The sequence below is a fragment of the Lissotriton helveticus genome, chromosome 12 (assembly GCF_964261635.1).
Source record: "Lissotriton helveticus chromosome 12, aLisHel1.1, whole genome shotgun sequence".
Classification (NCBI taxonomy): Eukaryota; Metazoa; Chordata; class Amphibia; order Caudata; family Salamandridae; genus Lissotriton; species Lissotriton helveticus.
The window spans coordinates 830,041,523-830,067,025 of NC_136073.1; the positions used below are offsets into that span (position 1 = coordinate 830,041,523).

Here is a 25,503-nt window from a genome sequence, read left to right on the forward strand (position 1 = left end):
TGTAAGTGGGTCCTTGCAGGTTTTCCCAAATCCAGGGAGAAAACATGAAATAGCAAGAAATTGATGAGGGATACCAGCCTGAATCAGAAATTCCAGCCCTGAGTTATCGCTGCACTAAATATGAGCCAACTCTTAATGGCACTAATATGCCTTTACGGGAAAAATCAAACTACCTTCCAAACAAAAAGATTACTCAAAAACCTTTTTCTACATCTACATGCACAACTCGGGCTCATGTTAATTATTGAGGGTGGTCCGCAAACCCACCGGTATGGGAGGGATACAACTCTCTCCAGCTCTACTCAGAACCACCAGAAATATTGGTAAAACCCTGGTGCTGTTGATGGGGTCTTTTCTATGATAGAGCTTCCACAACAACCCTTGAGCTTCTGGCCCAGCAACTCATTTAGCTGTCAGGGGGCAGGTAACAGTCACCGATGCCCCACAATGTTTACATGCTGGTAATGTCACTGGACTTTCATGGCCAACATCACCATGCGAGGCATTACATTCACTTACAGGGAAAACAACTAGTAGTTCTGATGGGAGGCATCACTCGATTTTTTATTTAACCAAAATAAACTTTTACTATGTGAGTTTGATTCAGTATAATAAAAAAGTAATGCAAACTGGCAAAAATCTTCTCGTTCAGTTCATGAATGACATTTGATGAGACAGATTTGATACCACCTTCTTAATGAGACATTTAGTGCTGGTCCGTCATGTAAACGTCACTGCAGGATTGGTCAAAATTGGCAGTCATTAATGTGGTTAATACGATTGGCTTCTGAACCTTAAAGTGGAGAAAAGTAAATCCAAGTGGGCTGGTCCATGCCACATGCCCAGTATAACCACATGAGATACCTTTTATACTATGGATCTAATCAGAATTCATTTAAAAAGCCCGAGGTTATCCTGATCATTTAGCCTGGATCCTGGCTCGATAGATATATATTACCGACCCGTCAGTCAGAGGCTAGGTTTGCAAAATGTCTTGCCCACCAAATAGGAGGTACAGGTCAGTACAGAATCTTGATAAAAAAGTGTACACAACTCTTATTTTAGGACCGCGTCTGATCCTTTCTAGCAAATAAGGGAAGCAGTGAGGTCTCAACCCAGAATGCACCAGAGATCTGCAGCAGACACACATAGGTGCTTACCTTCACAGGTGTCTGTTTCTGTCCTGAAGACGTAGCCCTTGGGGCAGGTGCATGTGTAACTTCCAGGTGTATTGCGACACAAGCCATTGTCACAGAGCAAACGGTTCACTGCACACTCATCCACATCTAGAAGTGAGACATAAATGGTTATAGACACAGTTACAGAAGAATGTGAAAAACAGTCTTGAGTGATGTAGCCAGATGCATAAGTTGAAAAATGTGGGAATATATTTTTTAGAAACATGGCAATGCTTCAGAAATTAATCATTACTTCAATATTTTTCATGAACAAGATTGTCCAAACTGCATTGCAACAAAAAGCTATTTTAACTTGAGACAATAGCAATACAAGACAGTTTCCTAATATGTCCACCTCAAGGATAGTGTTCTCTCCTGTCATTACATGTGTGCAAAAAAGCGGAACCAGTCTTGGTGAGGTTAGCTTATCTTAACTGTGAACAAATGCTCTGGAGCTGAAAGTGGAAAACCAAATGTCAGCAAATTTGGGAATCTGAATCACAACCCTACCATTTCAATTAAGGATCTTCTGTAATACAGGAAGTAACTTTCGAATTGATCAACCAACATTCCAATTTACAAATTGGAACCTAATGTCACTGATGCCTTTCATTTCAAATTACACTGCAATGGTGAAACCCCAAAGTGAGTTACCAATGGCCAAGGACTTAAAATCACATTGTGATGTGGATGGAGCATAATGACCAATCCTACTTTGAAAAAGAACCATCCTTAGCTGTTCGCACTGAAAGAACACTTGCTCCATTTCCTAGCCATATCTGCCTTTCTCGTGCACAGGAAGATTGTTACATTTCACCCTCCAATAAGGATGGGCATATAAAACAACAGCTATGGAGCTGGCACATTTGATTTACTAGCCAGCTCCAGGAATTTTCTAAAGACTACAAGTTCATGCCAACAAAGCTGCCTATGGGGTAGATCAGTCTCCCTGGGCAAAATCAAGAACAATTCAAATCCTGCACACTAAAACTCAATAGCCTTTTGCACAACTTATCTTTAATTTTCTCTGGCAAAATGAGTATAGTAAAACCATCAAAGCATTTTTTTTATAGAATGTGGTTTGTTATTATTTAATCAATTTCAGCTCTGTATCTCAATTAGTCAAGATTGAGTCAGAAACAATTGCTAACATATTTGGAACATATCTTTGTCTTGTAATAGGTTGCCGCACACATGCTGTAACATTTTTTCGTTTATGACTCACCGACACAGTTCTTGCCAGTCGTGTCAGACTCATAGCCCAAGTTGCAGATGCAGCGGTAACTGCCACGCAGGTTCTCACAGATGCCATTCGGGCAAATCTCTGAATTCAAAGCACATTCGTTGATGTCTACAAGGAAAAAGAGTAGAGACGGCTATTAGTACCAAGCATAGGAGCTGTGGCAGCAATCCTGCAGCATCCAAGGATGGAAGCACTTGGTAGCTGTCACTGGTCACTACTTAAAGATAACTTGGAAGAATTTTGCACCCCATAATGAAGCATGTTTTTGGCAAGAGTGGTCTCATATTCATATGATCTATGTAGGTGAAGGGTAATAGCTGAACAGGACTGGAAATGGTGGGAAAAGACCTTAAAATACATTTGGGCATTTCCTTCCTTATAAAAGTGTTTTCTACTGCCCTCGCTCTCCTCAAATGTAGCCAAGTGACATTTAAACTTACATATGCAAATGATACTTTTGTATCAGTGTAAATCGGATGTACGACGGTACGGCGCATGGTTTTACCACGCGTACTGTTACAACGCGTTTTTTACAACGCAAGTCGTTACCATGACTTGCGTTGTAGGAGTGCGGACTTAGGAATTTTTTAATTTACTATTCCAACACCAGCCTACGTACAGTAGGGAAGGTGTTGGATAGTAAATGAAATTATTCCTTGTCCTGTAGCGCCCTCCAGCGCAAGTCGTGGTTACGACTTGCGTTGTAAAAGACGCGTTGAAAGGGTACTGCGGAGTAAAATCCGCGTGGTAAAGGATGTTACCCGTGTAAATCCTGTTTTCACCAATGGTTGTTTTACAGCCATACAAAGATATACTCAACCATACTTTTTCACGAGGGTAAATTCTCTCCCTGGTGTGGGTGGGGCAATCAGCAGTCTGAAGGGGAGAGGGGGCAGTGGGGAAGGTGGCATTGCAAGTTTGGGAACACTCACACAAATACTTCTTTGTGGGTCATCTCCTACTTGCCACTCTGAAAAAGTAAGAATCTGTTTCCGCAGCGGGAATAATTTATTTAGGTTTTATAAGTCGCACAGCTACCCAAAGGTTTCCCGGCATCGCCTTGCAGGTTGCCAAAAAGAGGAAGGGGAGGCCTATCCAAAATTGAGAGGGAGTTTAAGGACATTGACTTCTAAAAGGGATATAATAGTTTCCCTTACGAAAAACAAAATAATATAGCTCAATTGCATTCACACAAAATATTTTGCAACATGAAAATGAACACTATATATATTTAAATAGATGGAAATCCTTTCACATTTTCATTAATGGCTATTCAATTAAGTTACCCAGGAGTACTCCAGGGAACAAGCAACTGTGTCTGCATCCCAAGTGTACTTCGTCACATCTGTGAGCAATTCAAAATAAATCACAAATTTACTCCACAGATAGAAGGAAGCCTAAGCCATTCAGGTTTGTTTGTAAATCAGGCCACACGAGTGAACAAAGGCTGTAGAATGAACACATATTTAACTCATAAAAAATACTCTAGAAAATGACATATTGTTCTCAACTGTGGAGAAAATTCAGGCAATGGAAAAATTAACAGAAGAGCTGTTCAAACCATTCAGAGATTAAAAATGATGTAGAAAGACTCTATTCTCAAAAGTGGTTGCAAATTGTGCACCAACAATTTGGCGAATTAAATCTGATTTTGCGAACTGATCTATGTTCTAAACGAGGAATTGTGGTGAGGACAGAATGCTTAAGGAACATTCATCATGCTGGTCTCAATTTACAACTCGCTACGATTGGTCACACTCATAGGGGGGGTTGGGGGGCCTACTAGGGTCAGCGGACCACCATGTCTGTGATTGCCTTTAAATAAGGTAAACATTTTATTAGATGGAGCCATTTTCCGTCAACAAAAGGGGACTGTATTTAAAAATAGTTTGCGTTTTCTTAAAGATTAGTGAGAATTGGCAGTGATCCTCTAGACCACGGCCTACTCTGCAACAAACTTTGTTTTTAATTCACTAAGGCGATGTGACCACAAGGGAACTCTGTGCATCTATTTTGCTACTATATCATGACCGCTGTTACTTAGCTATGTTTTAGGTGTTTCATCCCTGTTAGACGTAGCTCTTAGGGAAGCAGAGTCCTTTAGATGAGAATAAACTGTGAAAAGTATGCAAAAAGACTTTCTACTTTGAACAAGATATAAAAAACATGAAAGAATGTGTTTTGAGACTGCACGTACCCAAATGCCCTGGGTCTCAGGCAGGCCAACTCTTCAGCACTAATTTTGAGGTCATATTAAAGAGTGCAAGTATGTAAATGCACTACATTCTCACTGAGGTCCAACAGCTGATCTAAATGATGAAGCAGCACTCCCGGAGCACGACCATGCATTCTCTTCAAACAAATTTATTGACGCAGAAGCTCCTTCTGTAAAGGAGTCACTGACTCATTTTCAATCGTAAGACTAACCCTTATGCTTTACGATTATCTACCAAGCGTAGACTGTTTTCTTTATTATTACTAGGAAGAAGGAAATATGTTTGACGTTTTCCACATATTGTTAAAATAGAAAACCGCAGAACCAGTGTTTCGTAAACCCAAGTTTCGACTAAGAAGAGAACAGATGACCTATCTATGTCAGGCTGAGAATTCTTTCCACCTGTCAACAGGAACTAATGAAAGCTTGTGAAACTGTGAAAAATCCAATGCTACAGAAGAGAAATATTACTTATCCAGATCTCACTTCTCCTGAGGTGGGATCTTTCATGGATTCGTATGCTTGAATCATTCAACGTTGTGAGGCTAGGAATCCTTCCCAATCTCACAAAGGAGAATAATTGAGACAAGTGAATCTATGAAAGATCCAATGCTGGAGAATGCATGGTCACCCTATTATTTATGGAAGGCGTCTTCAAGTGGATGTTCAAGAATCTGGGTAGTGCATAGAGTGAGTCTCAGTGCTAGCAGAGCTTTGAAAGGGGCAGGTGGGGATGGCAGCTGCCAGGTTGAAAATACGGTGGTAACTGGATTCAAATTTTTTATTTGAATTGGCATTCGTATAAAACACCACAGTTTGACATTGTTCTAATTCAAATGCCTAAACTCTGCTACTGATCCTAAGGTGTCATACCTAGCGGGGCTCCATCATTCTTCAACTCTCTGGAAAAAGTAGGGTCAAAAGGCTGGTGGTCTCATGGACCTGTGTTGTCAGGGTCTATTACTGTCAGTAGTCATACTGGCAATTGCAGATTGGGAAAGCACCCTATGAGGCAGTTGTGCAGTACACCTCTGCATCCCTTGGACCAATTTTGATGTAAGATCTTAAACTTTTCCAATCTCATGCACCTTTCTCTAGGCACTTTTGCTCGCTCTTTCCTTCCCTTTTGATTTATAAGCTAGGGTAGTTCTCTCTTCAATCTCACTCAATTGCCTTCATCAGAGGCAGCTGTGTGCAGCCAGAAGAATGTGTGTGTGAGGGAGAGGCCTGCCAACTCTTAACTCAATGGAAAGAAGGGCACCTTCCCAAACTATATGCAAGGCCTCCAAAAATGTGGCTTGCATTTGCGTGCCGGAAACCTGCGGCCTTGGTTTGATACACAAAGCAGGAGTCTCGTGCTAATTTTTGGAAGTCTGTGTAACGTCAAGCTGTCCGCAGAAATGAAAAGATAAATATACTTTCTTTTATAGTCAGTTGTTATTGTTGGATGTGGGTTTTGGATATTACTTCGAAAGAGCATAAACGTGCACTGTAGTGGGCATGGGCTTTCCAGTTATGTAGTGTACGTACTCTGATAGTTGCAACACATACTAAATACGTTTCACATTGTTCGCTCCCGCTGCATTCTTCTGAACACTACAGTAGACTATCTAACATTGTAATAAGACTAAGGATTATACTCTTTACTGGAGAATACTACATAACTTCCTTAATGCATGATATAAAATATTTGCACTTATTTATTTTATTGAATAACTACACCTGGCCATTCACAGTGAGCTGGAAATACCCAGACTGGCTTGTCATTATCATGTATATTTCAGAGAGATCTTGAAAAGGCATCCAGCTAAAAGTCTCTCTTCCATTCCTATGACGTGTTACCTCAAATGCAAGGACATGTTTAGCCGTATTTCGAAGCTTATATGAACGCACTGAGCGGCCATCATGAATCATGTGAAAGGTCAACAAAAATGTTGGCTTTTAGAAACGAACTCCCAAAGCTGGAGTTTGTTTTTAATAAACAAAAACAAACACTAACGTTTCTCACACCGTGGGAGTTTTGTCCTAGAGAATGTCAGTCATTTTTATTTTTTCATGTCAAGGACCACCAGGCTTTTTGTGGCAGTCCTGAACAAGAAAAAACTGATGTCGGAACATCTGCTCCAAATACATTGGTTGGTCTAACTTCTGTTGAACAATGGCTTAATATCTGACTAGCCATCATCCAATAATCTCCTCTGGCAATCGCTGGTGGAAACAGGGCAGTTCGCTCAACTCGTAATAGAGAGGTCTCACGGGAAGGAAACTTAAAACAATTAATTGCAAAAGTATTTGAATCCGAACTGTACGATTCAGATTTAAAGCCACACTCTGTGATATCCAGATGCTGATGTATACCTCATTCATATACATAATACACTTACGCATGAAGCGCTGCCTATGTCATGTGTCCCAATACCCTTGTATGCCAACAAACCACATGCCAAATTGTCATCCATGCTTACACAACAAACTTGAGTTAAGATATTACTCTGCTCTGCTCACTTGGGGTATGAAATTAGCAGGCATAGAGCTGGAATGTGACAAACCATGTTCAATTTATAAACAGACTCTATCACAGGAAAATCATGTTTTTTTTAACCAGGCTGTGTTTTATTTTTTTACAAAGGTACTCTGCTGGTACTGTATAAATGAAAGGAAAATGTGCAGCAGGCAGAAGAAGTGTTTACTTATTTTGTCTCCTTCACCAGCTTCATTTCCTGGAGAAGACAAACCCCACCCAACTTTGAGAAAGGCAGTCAGACACTTGGATGCAATGAGGTACCTGCAAGCCCCAGCCCTCTTTAGCAGACTCCTCTAGTTTTTCTCCAAGATCCCCTGATATGCCACACCCACAAGATGTTAGTGCACATCCCAAAATGGAATGTTGTCCTCCATCCTGAACCCTGCTGCCATTGTGCAGCCCCACTCCCCTCCTATAGCTGTCAGTGCCCCTACTGGTCCAATCTGTGCATTAGTCTATGCATCTTCCAGCACCCTGGAAACCCCTGCAGCAGGCTGTCCCTTTAAAGGCATCCATGGCTCGTCAGGATCCGAGCAATAGCGGTGTGTGTCTCCTAGCAGTAGCTCTATCCTCACTCTGGTCTTCTACCCCTTTCATAGCAGCCTGTAACCCCCTGCACCCCGGCATCCTTATCCCTGCAGTGTTAATCCCCCAGAATTAACACAGAAATCCTAAAATAAATTCAGCTTGTGAGTATCAGAAAATTATAAATTCAGCAAATGACCCCAGGATTTCAATGAGAAAATCTGTGACAAATATAGACATAAGTGTATCTAACAAGAATTTGGTCAAGAGAATTATAATTCTGTGTGTTGTCTTTCAACTGAATCTAGGCTGTTGGATTATCCAGTTTGCGATGTCACATAAGGTGACAAAACCCAAGCAAAAATTGACCAAACAGTTGACCATTTGAATCTTTTTAGTCCTCTCTGGTGATGAGTGATGCTGTACAAAGAACTGGTGAAATTATTCCACAAAATATATAGCTTCCCACATAGTAAATACGTAGAGGTAGAAAACCCCGACCCGTCTATTGTACATGAAGCCAAATGATTAGCAGAGTCTTACCTCGGCCATCAGCGGTGATCCCGATGCCGCTACTGCAGAGGGCCTGGAACTCAGCTGCAAAAAAGAATGGAGCATGGTCTTAATCAGGACATTTCACACAAACCATTCTCCAGTCACTGCTTACACTGTGGCTGACAGAGGACAATTCTGCTGGGTCTACACAAATACTATAGGATATTCAGTGGGACTTCATGAACTTTTGTCAATCCAACATCGGTCCAGTCAGATTAACAACAAATGTTGATGGGTGCAATTGTCATTGCAGCCACTGCTCTGTTACTGACTCTTGTAAAGGTGTGGTAAGGAATTCACAAAGTTGGTGTCCGAAAGACACACTTACCAGTTTGTGAAATGGTGGCTGCTGGTGTTGCAGTATCATCTTAAAGACTTTGAGGACCTGGGCAAGACATATTTTGGGGGCCCACGTTTGGAACAACCTTGACTGTTATGAACCATTGTCTCATAAACAAAGCACATTGATTTCAAACAATATTGAATTATTCATTAAAGGTTGAGATGGAGAAATAAATAGAAGTATGATGGGGAGAGAGAGAAATTTGACTTTCCCCAGGGTTCCATGGAAGCTGGGGCTCTGGGAAATTTCCCAAGTTGTCCATGCCTTAAAATATCTCAGTAGCATCAGGGAAGCACTCCATTCTTCCTAAAAGCATCCTCTTTCCACTTTAAGAGGCAGGCTACTTTAACAAAATCTTTATTCAGTGAAACTGAATGGAGGGAAGGATGTCCACTATCCCTCAAGGGCACACATCGCTACCCAGGTATGTATTTCAAAGGAGTAGCAAAGGGACTCCTACCTCAGAAATATTAATTAGACAGGAGTTTTTACTGACTTCCGAATTCCTCCAAATCTGCTTCTGAGGTCAGTCGCAGAGCAAAAAAGGTTGTGTGTAACACACAGCGTCTCCTTTGTAACCTATTTTGCAGCAAAAGAGGAAGAACTGATCCTCCTATGTAACCTCTAAACAATCCTCAAAGCTGAGAGAAATAGCAAACTGAACTACATTTGCTAGGACCACTTCATAGGTAAAATAATCTAATTTTTTTCCTGGATCTAAAAATAAAGTGGCAGCTTGAATGATACTTTGAAAGCGATCTTACAAAGAGTTATGTTTAATTTACTTTAGGTATTACTTTACGTGTGCAGTTTCTAGGCCCACCTATTCAACGTAAATAATGCCCAGACCACATTCTATGTAATATTACATTTTTGGATGTCTACCTTTCCTTTCCCTCTATTTACACACCTGTAGCTTTCAGAATCCAATCTAAACTTCTTGGCTATATGTGGTTTGGATACTGAAGGGTTTATTTCAGCCTGAAAGGCCTGCTTTTAGAGTACCTTTCTTCCCACGTGTGAGCTAGAAGGATGTGGTATAACAAAGCGATAAATTACAACCACATTAAACATCAAACAACTTTGGCAAATTCCACTCCTACCTCATGTTCCAGTCAGCAAAGACCTTTTTGCTAACTCAGCCTCACATTCAGTACAGATTGTATAGCTTATTTCTCATGCATCTTTGCATCTCTCCTAGTTGCCAAATTTGTTCTGGTTGGGATAAGCTACTCTTTTTTTCTTCATATTGGGTTGCTTGTTAAAAACCCAAGCATTAGTTACGATCACAAGCTAAGTTATTCTTGAATACATAATACCAAGTAAACACGACTAGGGCAATTGTCTTGCTCTCTCCTATCCCCATCCTACTACTCCGATGAAGCCCTACAAAACCACCAACTGAACTTTCTTTTAATGTTAAAACATTCTTTAGACAGCGGCCAGGAGTGTCCATAGCACACAACATATCAATGCATACATTCTGTATCCTGTTTTTCAAATCAACCTATTATCTCATCTCCCTGAATATACTTCATCTTCATCAATAGCCATTTCCTAGTGTGTTATTATTTATTTAACTAGTTTCAAAACTTGATTACTTGTTATCTTAGTGCTACTTCAGAGCACCATGGAAGGAGTAGAGGTAAATGGGAGTTGGGAGTAAAGAGAGAAAAAGTCTATAGAGGCATTATAGGAATAGGGGATCATTAAGGCAGTAATCCAAGAACAGCATAAAGAAAGACAAGAGTAGGTTAGGCCTTTGAGCAAGGCAGTAAGTTGAAGTTCTCTAGTAAAAGTAAGGCTTTATGGTCTTTCTTAAATTGAAGGTAAACTCCTTGGTTTCCTTCAATAAGACAAACCACAAGAAGCATAATGTCCAATAAACCTGACAAAACCAAAGTGTATCTTTGAGGTGCGTATGATTAATTTGTAACATGTCGTACGGTGAATCTCATCACGCCTTCTATCCCCAGTGCCCAATTATTGCTAGTGTAGTATCAATGCATTGATATGTACTAATACTATGAACTATGCACAATTTGGGGGTTGAAAAAAGTTGCAAATCTCAAATACCCCACCCTGGAAGTAAAAAAACATAGACAGAAATACAAAAAAACAGAAAACATTGATGAAATGTTCATAGAGGAAAACGTAGGTGCATCACGAAAGGCCAATGAGATAGGCAAATATTTCAGGGTGATTTACAAGATTGTATGACACGGCAAACAGGGAACTCACCTGCGTTTTTGGCAGGGCATGGCTGGCAGGGCTCTCCAAAGCCATGGTCGGGGTTTGCACAGCAGCACTCAGACTTGGTGACGGCACCAGGGAATGGGCGAGCGCAGGTTCCCTTTTTGATGGCTCCATAGCAGGTGCTGCGCATGTGCGTATCCACACAGACTCGACCATCAATGCCGATTGTCAGTCCTCCAAGACACTCACAACGGAAGGAACCCTCAGAGTTTATGCAGCGCCCATTCATGCAGATGCCGGGTGTTTGACATTCATCAACATCTATCAACAGAGGGAGATGTTATTGTTAGTGCTCTTGCGGTAGTGAGCTTAATTGTCAAAACATTTTCTTTTTTAAAGATCAAAACTGTTCAAATATTTAAATATATATTTTAAAAATGTGCATGTTTTAAAAACTCAAATTATTGTTTTCAAAGGTGATGACTTCTTTGTATTTATTTGTTGCTATTACATACCATTTTTTGTCATATAGTATTATTTTAGAGAAACTGACTCACAAAAAAATTCTAATTTTTAATGTCTGGCTCATAAAACGCACTACATATTACCACATTTTAGTAATGGCATTTGACGAATGGCTTCTTTCAACACATTTCTGATGCAATAGTTTCTTTTTCGCAGCACTTTGCCAAAATAAAATTGGTTTTAATGATACATAAATGCTATAAAACGACTATGATTAATCAGTGTAGTTGAGAGTTTGGCATTACTATTTCATACAGAATATGTTTTCAACTTCTGCCATACCCGGTGCCTCGAATTTCCTCCTTTGAGTCAATCAGTCATTTTCATTCAAATTATTTTCACATTCTTGGAGAACATTCCAATCAAGATTCAAATGAGTGTTTACAAGAGTGTTTACAATCAGTGTGTCTGTTTTTTCTCTCTTTGATTTAACTATACTTACCATGCTAACATTGTTATAGTCGTATGCACATGGCTGTAATTGCCAATTTGCAAGACTGAATGACTATTCAATTTTGCTTTGTTATCAATGAGCCAATTGAGTTTCAAATTACTCATATTTTTATATACCTCGAACTTTTAAAGGAATGGAGGGGGCAGGAAATTAATATCAGATTTATATGATAAGAGACACTAATATTTGGGTTTTGTTGATAATACATTAGGGGCTAGCAAAACTCGGAATCTTGGCTTATAACAATGTTTTGTTTGTTGTGTATCAACATCCACTCGAAAACCGATATTGCCTTGCTTTATTAGCCCTACAATTGATCCATCAGTCGATTGACAAGGGTCAGGATGACAGCAATGTTTTTAAAACACAGTAGCAATCTTGGCGTTTTGCTGACTGGCAAGTTTGGAATCCTAGATGTAAATATAAATATTCTAACGACAACTTTGGATCCACTAACTGATGTGTTACCTAAATATTCATATTCAGTGGGGGTCTCTGGTTGCATAAGTACCATCCGAAAAGCCATTACAGCCTCTAGGAAATATTTCTGAAATTCTGAATGAGTGATTTTAATAGAAAATATGTCAGAAGAGTTTGACGGCTCCAAGGTAAATATAATAATATTTATTGACATGTTGTCGTTCACTTTAGAAAATGGAGGATGAAGTTAATTCTCCACATCACCTGCTCAATGCCATTAATTTTCTCATGAACAATCTTTTTAAACCCTGGGTTTTGAGGGTATGCAGTTTGCTTATCTTGTCACATCTGGATGCAAAAATTGAGAGTTTAAAAAGATTTGTGTGCTCCACAATCTCTTGCCAAAGGTACATGACAAGCAGGCCTTTCTGACAGAGAAAAATATTATAATCAGATGAGATTGAAATATTGAGTATTTGTAAAATGTATTACAATTTGGGTCAAATGCTCAGCGTTTTCATCAGTCTCACAAATAGTGAATGGTCCAGTCTCTTACAGACACTGTACAGCAATCACCAAAAAGAGCAATGCTGTAATGATTTCTGAAATCCTCATGCTGCAATGAAGATCAAAACTTGAACTGCCTTAGAAACCTCTTCTACCAGGCTCCCACATGCCCAGTTAACACCTGTACACAAATGCATAAAGGAGAAATCAAGACATTATCAGTCTTAAGATTGTTTTAAGCCAAGTACAAGGGCTCATTTTGTGAAGGGCTTTACCATGGCTTAAGAAAAGCTTACAACTATCTTAATTATCGACTGACAATCGATTGACAATCTTAAATCTGCTTATGTCATGGAAAAGCCATTGTAAATCAGGTTCAACAGTCTTAAGACTGTCTTAAGCTAAGAAAGTCAAACATAACACCTTCTTCAGCTAAATCAAAACCCTTTGTAAATTAAGCCTCCTTAACTAACTTCAGACAGTTTTGTTTGTATTCTTACGTTGGGATTCCTCTTGCCTTCGTGAATCTACCCCAGAAAATTCACCACATATGAAATATCAGTGAAACGTCCTTCTCCAACACGTATTTTAGACTCACCCACACAATAGCGCCCATTAGGAGCCAGTACAAAGCCAGGTTTGCAGATGCATTTGAAGCTTCCATCCTCATTGATGCACATCCCGTTCAAGCACATGTTGGTAGTGGCACATTCATCATGATCTAAAGGAGAGAATATAAATCATAAGATTTGAACTTTTTAAAACTCCATAATATGGGTCATTCAGTTTTGTGAGTTGCAGCTACGAGGGCGACACTTAGTATAGTATTAAATGTGAAAAAATCTTCATTTCAGAATTGGCCAAATAGAACTCTTTATGGGACCATCAAGAGAAACGGCAAGCTGTTAGTAAGATTCCTTTGCATTGTTCTACAAAGCAGCAAATGCAATACGCTCAAATCACATTTCACCTAGATAATGAAGAAGAGAGACCCCCGAAAAAAGTCAGGCTTGAAAATGTAGGGTTCATTAGTTTATAGGGTGTCAGATTATCTCTGATGTAAGTTGGCATGCACACCGTTTTAAACATTTGTCCTTGAAGTTGGTAAATTTGAACTTCACACGGTTTGCAAAGTTTGCAGTCTCCCAACATGCAACAATTGTTTCCCGGAAAAAAATATTTATGTGGCAAAGATTTTTTTAAAGATCTTTTAGCAAACAAACAAATGTCTTCACTGAAAGTGGGGTTTTAAGCATACTTTATGAGAACCCTTCTTTTTTACTATGTCCTTTTTGAAAAAATGAAGCCAAATGTAATGAGTTTAAGACCATTAAATGGGTGTTTTAAAAAACACTTCATTAAATTGCAAGGAAAAAAAAACACACCACCACATACTGCTATACATATGTAAATGAGTGTAGGTGGGATATTATTCTTCACCTACTTTTCAAACAAGCTAAAGATGATCCATGTTTCTTTACCAAAACCTTCCTAACCATGAAAAAATGGGGGTAACCACAGGCCTATGTTAAAATACTTATTTCCTAATGTGGGCCTGTATAGGGAAATACATATCTTTTTATTAAAGAGAAAGTAAAAACATTTGTTTTGGTAAATAATTTTAGTTGTTAATTAAAAAGTTAAAAAGCAGTTTAAGGTAAAAAGTAATTTTTGTATTTTAGCTAGTGAAAACAAACACCACGTGAGCAGTTTCTGACACTGACAAAATCCATTTAATTTGTTTCTTTGGGAATTATAGTTTTACAGGAAAAACTTTAATTGTTCTCACTGACTTCAACTAAGAAGCTTGTAACGCTTTTGCTTGGGTCTTATATGTACAATCTTGTGAGGTTGGGTGCATGTTTTCTATGCTGATCACATATCTCCAAAAAGATGTGTTAGTCGTGGGAGCAGCTTATTATACAATTCCAATAGTGGAATTTAACGTTTGTGTATGAAGTTGTTTGAGGTTACTCACAGTTAAAAACTCAAGATGGTAGAATAACACATTCCCTTGGAGTAGAAGTTAGCAGTACTAAACACTTACCAACACAATTCTTGCCATCAGGCGTAGTCTCAAAACCAGCATTGCAAATACACTGGAAGCTGCCATCTGTGTTAACGCATCGACCATTCCTGCACATCACTCCATTCATGATACACTCATCGATATCTGAAAAGACAGTATGTTATTTTGCTGAAATGTTAAGTATTTCACCCTGAGATAAATTCCTCTGACCCACTGCAGGACCAGTTTAAAATACACTGCTTATTTATCTTGCACTAATGAAAACAGCACAGTAACTTGCAACTCATACTAGCTTAAGATGAAAACAAAATTCACCATCACTAGTTCACGTGAAGCAACATCCATCAGAGTATTGTCAAGTTAAGCAAATGCCAAGTTAAGACCATTAAACCTATATTTCTCTGTATAACTTACCTTGATGATATTTTGGCAATTGATATTGTGGAGTTAATATATGTCTTGAGGTAAATTGATATATGTGTTGAGTTAAGTTGATATATGTGTGGGTTAATACTACTGATCTTGATATTTGGGCCCATAATTCATCCTAAAATCCTTTGTTTGTGCTGTAAAATTGATGTCTACAGTCATGTAACCAAAGCCTGATGTATCAACCAGCAGGCATGTATTATGCAATCTGAAAATCACTGCAGGTTACAAGGTTCTGCTATGGTAACTTATGCAATGTTGGGTAATTTTATTGCATGGTGTTTTATGGTATATAAGGTACACCTTGGTTTGTCTCTTTGATAAACTTTGTAAAGAGCTGCCTTTATGTCTGGAGATTGGAGAAGCTGGAGAGTGATATATACCTGCATCCCACATTTGGGTGCAGGTTTTTTAAAGTGGGGTCAATGGTGGGAATTTAAGACGCCTACTATGCTTCACCTCTTTATAGCATGGATCTGCTCACCTTTGTTTATTAAAGATTGAGGTGGATAGGGCTTTTATGCCTCTATTAGGAGGAAAAGCTCCTCATTGTGACCTGAGTGTGGGTGACGTCATCTGTCTTCCTGGGGATCCACTCTTGGGTGTGGCTGCGGAGGCTGACAGGTGCTCTTATAGTCTCTTATAGAATATTCCTGTTTGACTTTGACGTCTGGGCTGGTCACAGTGTCCTTGAGAATCGGGAGTCAGGCGATTCAATTGTGAATTGGGAGAGTAAAATTTATTGATGCAGGTGTCATTAATATTATAATTCTGTGGCTGACTGTGAGGGCTTCCAGATGTGAATTAAGTAAAGAAGGTGCAGTTGAAATGTTCATTCTATATCCAGTTGACATTCATATACCATTCACTATCCAGTCAGCATTAATTTACCATCCACCACCAATTTCCCTTCACCATCTGCCAGCCATTACCCATTCACCATTCATTATTTGTCCACCAGTCATTCAACAACTATTCACTATTCGCTCACCACTCAGCATCCACCTTCCGTCTATTGATCAATCATCATCTATTCACGATCACTTTCAATCAACAGCCATTCCCCACTCGGATGCAATATAAATAACAGAGATATGAATGTTCGTTGGTGAACAATGCAGTGCGCCGGCGGGCATGGGTCCTAATCCCATCAAGGTACACTCATCCTTTCATCATTCCATAGGTCGGTAAACTAAGTACCATTAGGTAGTAATAACTGTTATTATTTACTGTGCCTCAAAATGTAAGAAGTTCAGCTTGTAACACTGTACAAATGCAAGTTATTATTCACACATCTTCTACTCACCATCAATGTCCCTCCAATTCACCATTCGCTTTCCATTCATTCACTGTCGATTCACTATCAATCAGTTCCCAATTCACACTTCAGCACTCACTATCCATTCCTTTACCATAAACTCCCATTTCATAAACATCCTTTCCTCATCCATTCACCATCCATATACCAGCCACTCAATAAACCACCAAACTCCACCTTCTATTCATTTATTAATGCACTATCAAACCTGTACACAAATACTTATATTTGTGTACAGATAGTTGACCGTTTGCAAACTATTTATTCACCGCCCCTTCATTTATCAATCCAGAAACAGCTTTATGTACAGGACACAATTCACAGAAAACAGTTTCAGAAATGAACACAATATTATAGATGTGGTCTCTGAATTGGGAAACAACAATCCAGACCCGGCCTCCAAGACACAAAAACACACATGTGGCCCTCAGAAGTGGACAGAATACCTCAAATAAGCCCTTAAAAACTCAACACAAAATGCTAGATGTGGCATCCAAATTGAGAAACAATATTTCAGATATTAGCGTCAAAAAGCAGTAGCATTATTCTATCTGACTATATTCCATATAGTTTGGTAGTCCAGAGCAGGCCTTAATAGTGTTGTGTACATGGTACAGCATTGCCATATTGTGCTCCCACTCTGAGGTCATGCAGAATGGGAAATCAAAGATGCTAAAGGAAATAGGAGTCTTGTACTATTATTACAACTGCTGTGAACTTATTGTGGGCATGAGGAACAGTGCTTAAAATGTGATACAATGGGATTTTGCACCACTGCCCAACATGGTGTATGTGTTTGTCCTTGTTAGGGAGGACACTCACTTCCACTGTAGCCCACCATGTCCAGTGCCCTCTGACATCACAAGAAAGAGCAGGTGGCCTAACGGCCAGAGCTGCCAACTTTTGAAGCTGAGGAACCAGGTTTGAGTCTTGGCGTCGGCTCAACATCCTGCGATTCTGGGCAAATCACGTAATCTCCCCTTGCCTACTAAAAAATGAATGTGACCGTGTGTCATGTAAGCAGTGATCATGTAGAGCACTCCATTACCTTTGGGTCAAGTTTGCACTATATAAACAACTGCAAATAAAATAGAAATAACATACTGAATGTTACATCCCAGTTGAGAAAGATCTGTGAGAGGGACACCGACCTTATTAGACAAGGACGTCTGCCTTCTCTGGAGCCGGCTGTTACTGTTGGCAGTCACCATGTGGAAGGGAAGGTCTATAGTGCGCTGAAGCCAGGCTCCTCTCCCTATTCATTTAGATTGCGAGAGAGGGGAAGATCTTTAGCTGAGGGTGCGCTGTAAACCTAGAAGCTCTCCTTTCTGCGGCAGAACAGGAAAGGTGACTGGGGAGGACTGCACTGCCACATGACCACATTTATTCACATGACTGCACTCCACTGTCTGCAGCTGTGAATCCCACAGTCCATTGGTATTTCCAAAATATGCTAGCTGCACATAAGGCCTGATAACCCTGTCTGTAGGAAAAGCAGATCATCAGACACTGCGAAAACATTTCAGTTTTCCTTCTGCTTACAAGAGAGCATTCTGTTGCCAACCACGCTTGGAGCATTGCCCAGACCAAGAGACTAAGGAACTGGAGCATTTTCCCTAGAGAGATTTTCTTTAGCGCGGGTCACTGACAGAATATTGGAAACATAAATAGTATGTGGACATAATATTGTGTCAAATATTTCGAGGACCAAAATTCCGAGAAAGAAAGTGCAAATAGTTAAGTATAGATTTACTATTCTTAACCCCTTCGCCACGGGGGTAATTCCCCCACGGTGCAGGGGGAGGGTGGCCACGCACGGCGCCGCGGTGCTCATGACGAGCTCAGCTCATGACCACACCCGTTTTCGTGGAACGTTCAGCACAGCAGGGGAATTGTCCCCGCGTGTGAGTGCCACGGCGGTCATGACGAGCTCAGCTTGTCATGAGCACAGTGCAACCGTGCCTCATGATGAGCTCAGCTCGTCATGAGCATGGAAGGTGTAAATTCCACATCTAGTACCTTGAACATATATATACATATTGTCAAGGTACATATATGTGTAGTTACATATAGTAATACTTTCCTTACCTATAGAAACTTACCTTCACAATATTTTTGTCCTGTCTAAATGCCCTTTAGGGCTGCCACCTATTAGGCTGTTGTGCTGCATTGCTTTTATTGTGAGATTTCCATCAAGAGATCTCCAACTTCAGCCATCTTCTTCAAATGAGAAGCTGCAGAATCAGCCAATCTTCATTTCAGGTAACCAAGACTTTGCCATCATCAGCAACAATTGAGCTGGTTCTGGTTATTCCAAATGCTGGGGCCTGAAGCAATACATCCTTTGCTCTGACGCCTTGGGCACAGTCATCTTTAACCCAGACTCCCAGTGCATACTGCTAGGGTTAGACTTTCGGATAGAAGTGCACTCCTGAGAACGCCCCAGCTCATTGGGCATTAGTGTATGTAGTTTGCCTTTCTTGCCTTTCTTCTGAAGTTTGTGAAGTTTGTGAATAAAGCAGTGTTGAGTGACATTTTGTGATTCCCAGTGTTATATGGTACAGACGTATAATTCTGTGTGTTGTTTATGGCATTGACTACTGCTGATGTTGTCCACCTATCCCTTCTTGTCTGTGCCCTATTCAGTCCACTTCCCATTCTATTGCCACACAGAAGTTCTAAGCCTCATGTAGAGGCAGTTTGGTGCCACGTACATTTAACTGTATACAATCTCTGCAAAGCCAACCTACCCCTTACTCAATTCACCCTACACCTCGCTGGGTCAGTCAGGCCTAGGCCAACGAGTTGGGACTCCTATCACTAATCTATCTTTCATGGTAACGCCTAAAACTCATCCAATAAACCTTTCATTGCTGCATTTAACATGCTATGCGTATAATCGAAACTTGGTAAAATGTATTCACTATCCAAAATAATTGTTTTTCCCATTGCTGGTTGGATTTGTTACCAGGCACACTTGACAGTGTTGGTTATACTATGATATCCACCTTGAATCCTCAATATGCATTTAGAGTTTAGCAATATGGTATTTACCTAATCCAACACATGCCTAATTATCTAAACAAAGTACAATTGTAGGCCTTTATAGACCACAATATTATGTGCCCTGCATTTTTTCCTTATTGTTTTAGAAATATTTGCAAAAGCACTCTTTATTCGGCTAGGCCACATTTTACAATCATAATGAAACTCACCAATACAGGACTGCCTCGTTGGGTTGCTCTGATAACCATCATGGCATCGGCAGTGGTATGACCCTTGTGTGTTAACACAGTCGCCATTCACACAGGGGCTGCTGGAGCATTCATCCACATCTGTAGTACAGATAAATTAGCATTTTAAACAAATAAACTTTGGAAGACCTTTATCAAACATTGAGTGTTGTCATTACTGAAGAATTATGCGGTACCTCTGGAATTATGTGGAAGGGGACAGCCAAATTATGTGGCAGGTTTGACTAAATTATGTAGCAAGAAAAAGATAACTATGTGGCGTCATGCGCCATATTTTGTGATAGTATTACTTCATTATTACACTTGTTAACACTGTCTAGGCATAGGTTGCACTTCATTTGTATTGGTTTAACACCTAAATATATATATTATTTAGCAAGAGAAAGGTGACCAGTCAACTTTTGTAAAGGGCGTCCCCTGCACAGCAACACAAGTGGCAGCGTTTTTGGTACCCTTTGAACCGTTTGAGCTAGAAACAAATTATTTTTGTTAAAATGTGAAGATTATGCAGCAGATGATGGATTAAGTGAAACTAGGGCAAATTAGTTATTATGTGAAAAACGCTGCCGCTGCACAATCACATAATTCCAGTGGCCCTGTGTATAGGGGATGGCTGCATTCTACAGTTCAGAGTACAAGCTCAGTCATGTTATTGTGAAGATACCCAATATTTAAGACAACAAAAAAGGCTTCATAGAAAATGTACTTGCCCTTTTTCTTTCATATTCACCCTTCTTAAAATGATTATTTGGTTACTTTGGAAATATTTCTTAAGAAACATTTTAATTAGGAGTAATTCACTAGTCTACTCAAAAGCATGCATCTTGGAGCTTTTATTAAAGAAAGTTGCAGCAGTAGTTTTAATAAAGTGTGAGTCCAAAATGGGGTTGAGGCCCAATAATCACATGTAAGAAAACCTTCTTGAACCATGGTAATTTGAACCATGGACATCACAAACACATACAAGAGGAGAGGGGAAAGGGAGGTTTAAGAATAATCCTCTGTAAATAAGAATACAAATAGAAGTGAATCATAATCTACTTTTACTCTGATCAGTGATCTGGACATTCACAGTTATTATTATATATGAGTCCTGATTTGGCAGCGTTCATAATCTCTTGTTAGTTGTTAATTATGTCAGAACTTGGAACCACAGATATTGAGCAATCCGTGTATGGGTATGCAGAACATCAGTGATACGCCTCCCTCCGTATACATTCCGAACAGCAGTTTGAAACTTAACAATATATACAATTTGGTTTATTTTGTTACCACATTCATCAGATATTGACAGTAAGGGATTAAAAGTTTACGGATTTTGATATCTTGATTAATTGTCTACTCCTTTTTTGTGTGGGAGAGTATTGTGCATTTTTTTAATCAACTTGAATAAGAATCTATTTCCAAACAGAAAAAGCATGCATGTATCTTAACTCACAAATATTTTTTCCGAATAACCCAATGTAAAAGTCATTGGATAAGGCTTGAACATTAGGTACGTTTTTGTTCAAATTGACGATAAGCAATTTGGTGAACAAATGTGGTGGGAAAAACAAATGCACTGAATTATTCATATACAGAACTTCTGCCTTTTATTCTACAATTATGGAGAATAGCAAGGCAAATAATTGTGCATACAGGTGAAGCAAAAGAGATGCAACAGAAACACATTTTCCTCTATAAATTTCCCCTTCCTTAAGATGTTTTAGAACAAAATCATACATTCCATACATGTGCCTGGTGCCTATTCGGGGAAGGTTTCACACTTACCAATGCATTCCAAGCGGTTATCCTGTTTGTATCCCATGTTGCACTCGCATCTGTAGCTGGAGGGAGTAGGGATGCAGCGCCCGTTCTGACAAAGATTAGTGAACAACTTGCAGATATCCCCAGTTTGATTGAGTGTAGCAGTACCTGTAGTTAGGGAACAATGAAAATAAATCACTTTTTTGCTTAAAAAAAAGGGTTTCTGTTCCTAGTTTTAATAAAACCATCACTTTATTATTAAAACAATTCAGACCTCAAGGGGCTCCATCAAGAGGCTTCAAAGTTGAAGACGCCTTTACATGGAGGCTTTTGTGTGCTTTGAAAACTGAGAAGGCCATTTTTGTAAATAATGTTAGTATTAGTAAGCAATTTTGGATTATCTGAGTAATCTAAGAGCTATCTCTGTCAATGCACCCAATACATGTGGCGCAGTCGTCAAAGGTGTACAAATGCTCCTTGTGTTCCACTACTTGCACATTAGTGCACCTTCCCGTGATGGGATCTACCAACTGATTATGCAACAGTTGAGGGGAGAACACCCCTCTTGCATTGAACCTTTTTCTGGTTGTGCAGTGGTGTTGCACGGACCAGTTCATTTATGGGCATGTGAAATGTCGCTGAAATCTGTCATAATTTAGTGGGAAAACACAAGCCCACTTCCATTATGTGGTAAAAGTGATTACTGTAGAACATATATAAGCCCCAGAGTCAATTTTGTCAGCCATTGTGGCAAAAATTTAATTGTTTCGGCATTCCCATCAGTCCGGAGGTCTAGCAGAGACACTGAAACATTCGGTGCCATCTCAGTAGCTTTTTACGTTAAATCAAAGCAGATCCCAGAAATCATCAGGAAACTAGAAGCTACAAAACATAAAGAGGGCAGTTCAAACATGTTTTTCAGCCTTCTCAGAATGCATTGATTTTTTGCTTGATGCAAGAATTTGGAGTAGATGCGATCAAGATGTGGGGGCTCTTTCTTAATAATTCCCGAGACGAGGAAGCATCTGCTTGGAGGATAGATCGGAGGATTCGGTATGAAGTTTGGACATGCTATGCTTATGTATACCTGATGAGACAGCCAAGTGGGATATTGACGCATCATGTACTATATACCTGGCTTGATGACTTGGAGCCGTTGCGATACTGTGCCCTTCTTGGCCACTTCTCGGCTATTTCTGTTCTGCCATGTATGATATGTCCGAATGAAGTGCCTTAATAAGTGACTATGGTATTCTTGTATATGTATGCGTTCGACCATGCACTGCTTGTTTTGTTGTATATCTTTGTTAAAACTCAGTAAACAAAGTTTAAAAAAATTATTTGGAGGAGAGATTGCTAGACGGAAGAGTGTGACCCTTAAATACAAATCTATAGAGACAACTTCTATTTGAATTTTTTGTAATATGAATAGTTAAATATAGATCTAATTGTAGCACATTAATCAATATAATAAGAAAGTCATCAAGTGGTAGTATTGCAAAATATGTTCGGCATGAGGGTCCAGCACATTTCGCAAAATCCATTCCATCAAACTATCCATGTTTTTGAAGAAAAATATGACAACTTTGTGGGCTGCTGAGTGAATTTTTTGAGCTGAGAACTCAGCAGATTGTCACAGGTTCATATGAATTTTACTGCATGTCGACAGAATGTACCTGTACTACTGTGACAAAGAGGCACAACCTTACTGATTGTGGATTAAAATCAAACTCATCATCTGCTTTTGTCTGAAGAACGTAATATCAGTCCTAGTAATTAAAATATATATTTCTAAAGCACTTATACTATCCTCATAACAGAGAATCGATGTCACTAAAAGGCACTTTTACGTGGAGGTACATAAGGGAAAAGTGTCTCGTTGACTCTAGCAACTTATTTTCCAAGGCACTTTGTATCGAACTTGATCCATATGGGCAACAGAATTGTGTCTTTCTTTGTAAGACTGTCATTAGAATAGGCATTGACAAAAGCCAGTATGTTTGACTTGGTGAAATAAGTCATCTTTTTTCCTTTATGTATTGTTTTTTGCAAGCCTGTGCAATACAATTAACAAGATTTTAAATTTAAAAAGTAAAAAATATTGCCAATGAAACATAGCGGACATAATAACTCTTTTGGGGTGACAATCCAAGGCAGCCAATAGAAGACTGGGGTTGGCCCATTATCCCATGCTGTAATGGGCAGAAGCAAAATATGAATTAGAAACAAACGGACAGACGACCGACCAAGGTCAAGCACAACCAAAAACACAAGTACTCAAATATTCAAAAAGTTGGTGCGACACACTTCCCACACCTGTCGTCCCAAGGTGCAACTTTGGCTAAAATGAACAAAATATGAATTACACTTGATTTCACTATTGATGAAGAGGGCTTACCGAAAGCCCTCTATGTATGATAGGTATGTATTTTTTAAAACAATTTGTTTTAAAACCATGAGGATGGATGTTTAGCTAAAGCTGTCTCTAGGACAGAGTTAATGGGTGTGACTATCTTTCTAAATATCCATATTCATGCACCAGACCATACTGTGTACGTAGCATTCCAAACTCAAATCATACCAATGCTGGAGCTTCCAGGTCCCATTCCGGGGAGTCCAGAAATCCCTTGTCCATTCCCATTGGGTCCGAATCCTCCAGGCCCGAAGATTCCAGGTCCAAAACCATTGGGTCCAGTACCTCCAGGTCCAAAGCCACCGGGTCCAACACCCCCTGGGCCAAAGCCTGGGTAGGTCCCAGGCAAACCAGGTCCTAGAGGGAGCCCCTCAATGCAAAGCCTGCGGTACTCATCTAGAAATAAAAAGATGCACTTCATCACCATCACATACCTTCATCATTGACAACCAACTTCATACCCAAAGTCATGCATACTTCCTGCCAAAATCACAGAATTTTCCTCCTGCTCTGAATTTTCTATTGACTCAAGTTTTTTTCCCAGCTCTCAGCATTTTCCAGAATTTATTTACACCTATTTTGCCCTAGGCATGAGTCTCCCAACATAGTGCCGGTCCATTTTGTTGTTTTTGGCAAAATGTACCACATTTTTTGTGAGTAAGCTTATTACAAATAAAACAACAAGCAACATTTCTTGGGCTACTGTTTTTTTCACTGCTTTGTTTCTAATAAATTGTCGCTACAAACATTTACAACACTGTCTACATTCCTATGGTACAGAAGGGCATAGCCTCAATCTCCTACTGCTGTTTCAGTTTCAGAGAGCAATTCCTAATAATGGCACCCGTGAAATTGCCTGCTTTCATTTGAGATATATTTGAGGATTGTGCATGTGAAGATCAAAAATGTTCATGGCTTACGGTGTTAAGATATTGTGATCATGATTCGAAAAGGGCACACAAAACATGCTTGGAAGCACTGTACAATATCTACATTATGGGTTTCGGGTGAATGGAGCTATTATCAGAAATATTCTGCCCTTTATTCCAGTTAGCGCAAGGAAAACTGTCATCTCATCACTCATTCTATCTAGAATTGATTATTGTAATGGTCTATACTCCAATTTGCAGAAACAACTTGTAAACAAATTACAAGTGCTGAAGAATTCAGCTGCCAGAGTCCTGCTAAATGTGCCAAGATACACCCGTCCGCCACTACTGCCATAAAATAATTACACTGGTTGACGATCGGAAACCGCATCAAATTTAAAACACTCTGTCTCACTTAAAAGGCCCTTCATGGCATTGATCCAGAATTTTTTAGATCCTCAATCTCATGGTTTATTCCTCAGAGGAATCTCAGATCCCTGGTTCATACTCTGTCTCTGTCTCCCCACCTAGGTTCAAGAAAGCTAGATGGGGGCTAGTAGGTGCCAAGTAGGAGCGTCTACTCTCTGGAATGCTCTTCCTTTCTACGTTAGATCTGCACCCTCTATCCTGGCTTTTTAGAAGGCTCCTCAAGACCTGGCTTTTTAACTTGTAATCTCTCAGCACGTCTCTGTTACGTTGCTTTCAATTATCGCCAAGACACCTTCGGGTAAATGCTGCGCTTTATAAATGTACCTAACAT

At 39.6% G+C, this 25,503-nt stretch overlaps 1 protein-coding gene across 1 annotated transcript in view; it reads right to left on the reverse strand.

Moving 5' to 3' along the window:
- Nucleotides 1–25,503, reverse strand: part of LOC144798870 (fibrillin-2-like) — a 270,888-nt gene that overhangs the window by 87,825 nt on the left and 157,560 nt on the right. The window contains exons 11-19 of the mRNA XM_078669959.1: nt 24,043–24,270; nt 21,486–21,629; nt 19,677–19,796; nt 14,733–14,858; nt 13,284–13,406; nt 10,825–11,100; nt 8,229–8,282; nt 2,404–2,529; nt 1,161–1,286 (exon numbers count right to left, since the gene is read on the reverse strand). Of these exons, the coding sequence (XP_078526085.1) occupies nt 1,161–1,286; nt 2,404–2,529; nt 8,229–8,282; nt 10,825–11,100; nt 13,284–13,406; nt 14,733–14,858; nt 19,677–19,796; nt 21,486–21,629; nt 24,043–24,270 (1,323 nt within the window). The remainder of the gene's footprint in view (nt 1–1,160; nt 1,287–2,403; nt 2,530–8,228; nt 8,283–10,824; nt 11,101–13,283; nt 13,407–14,732; nt 14,859–19,676; nt 19,797–21,485; nt 21,630–24,042; nt 24,271–25,503) is intronic.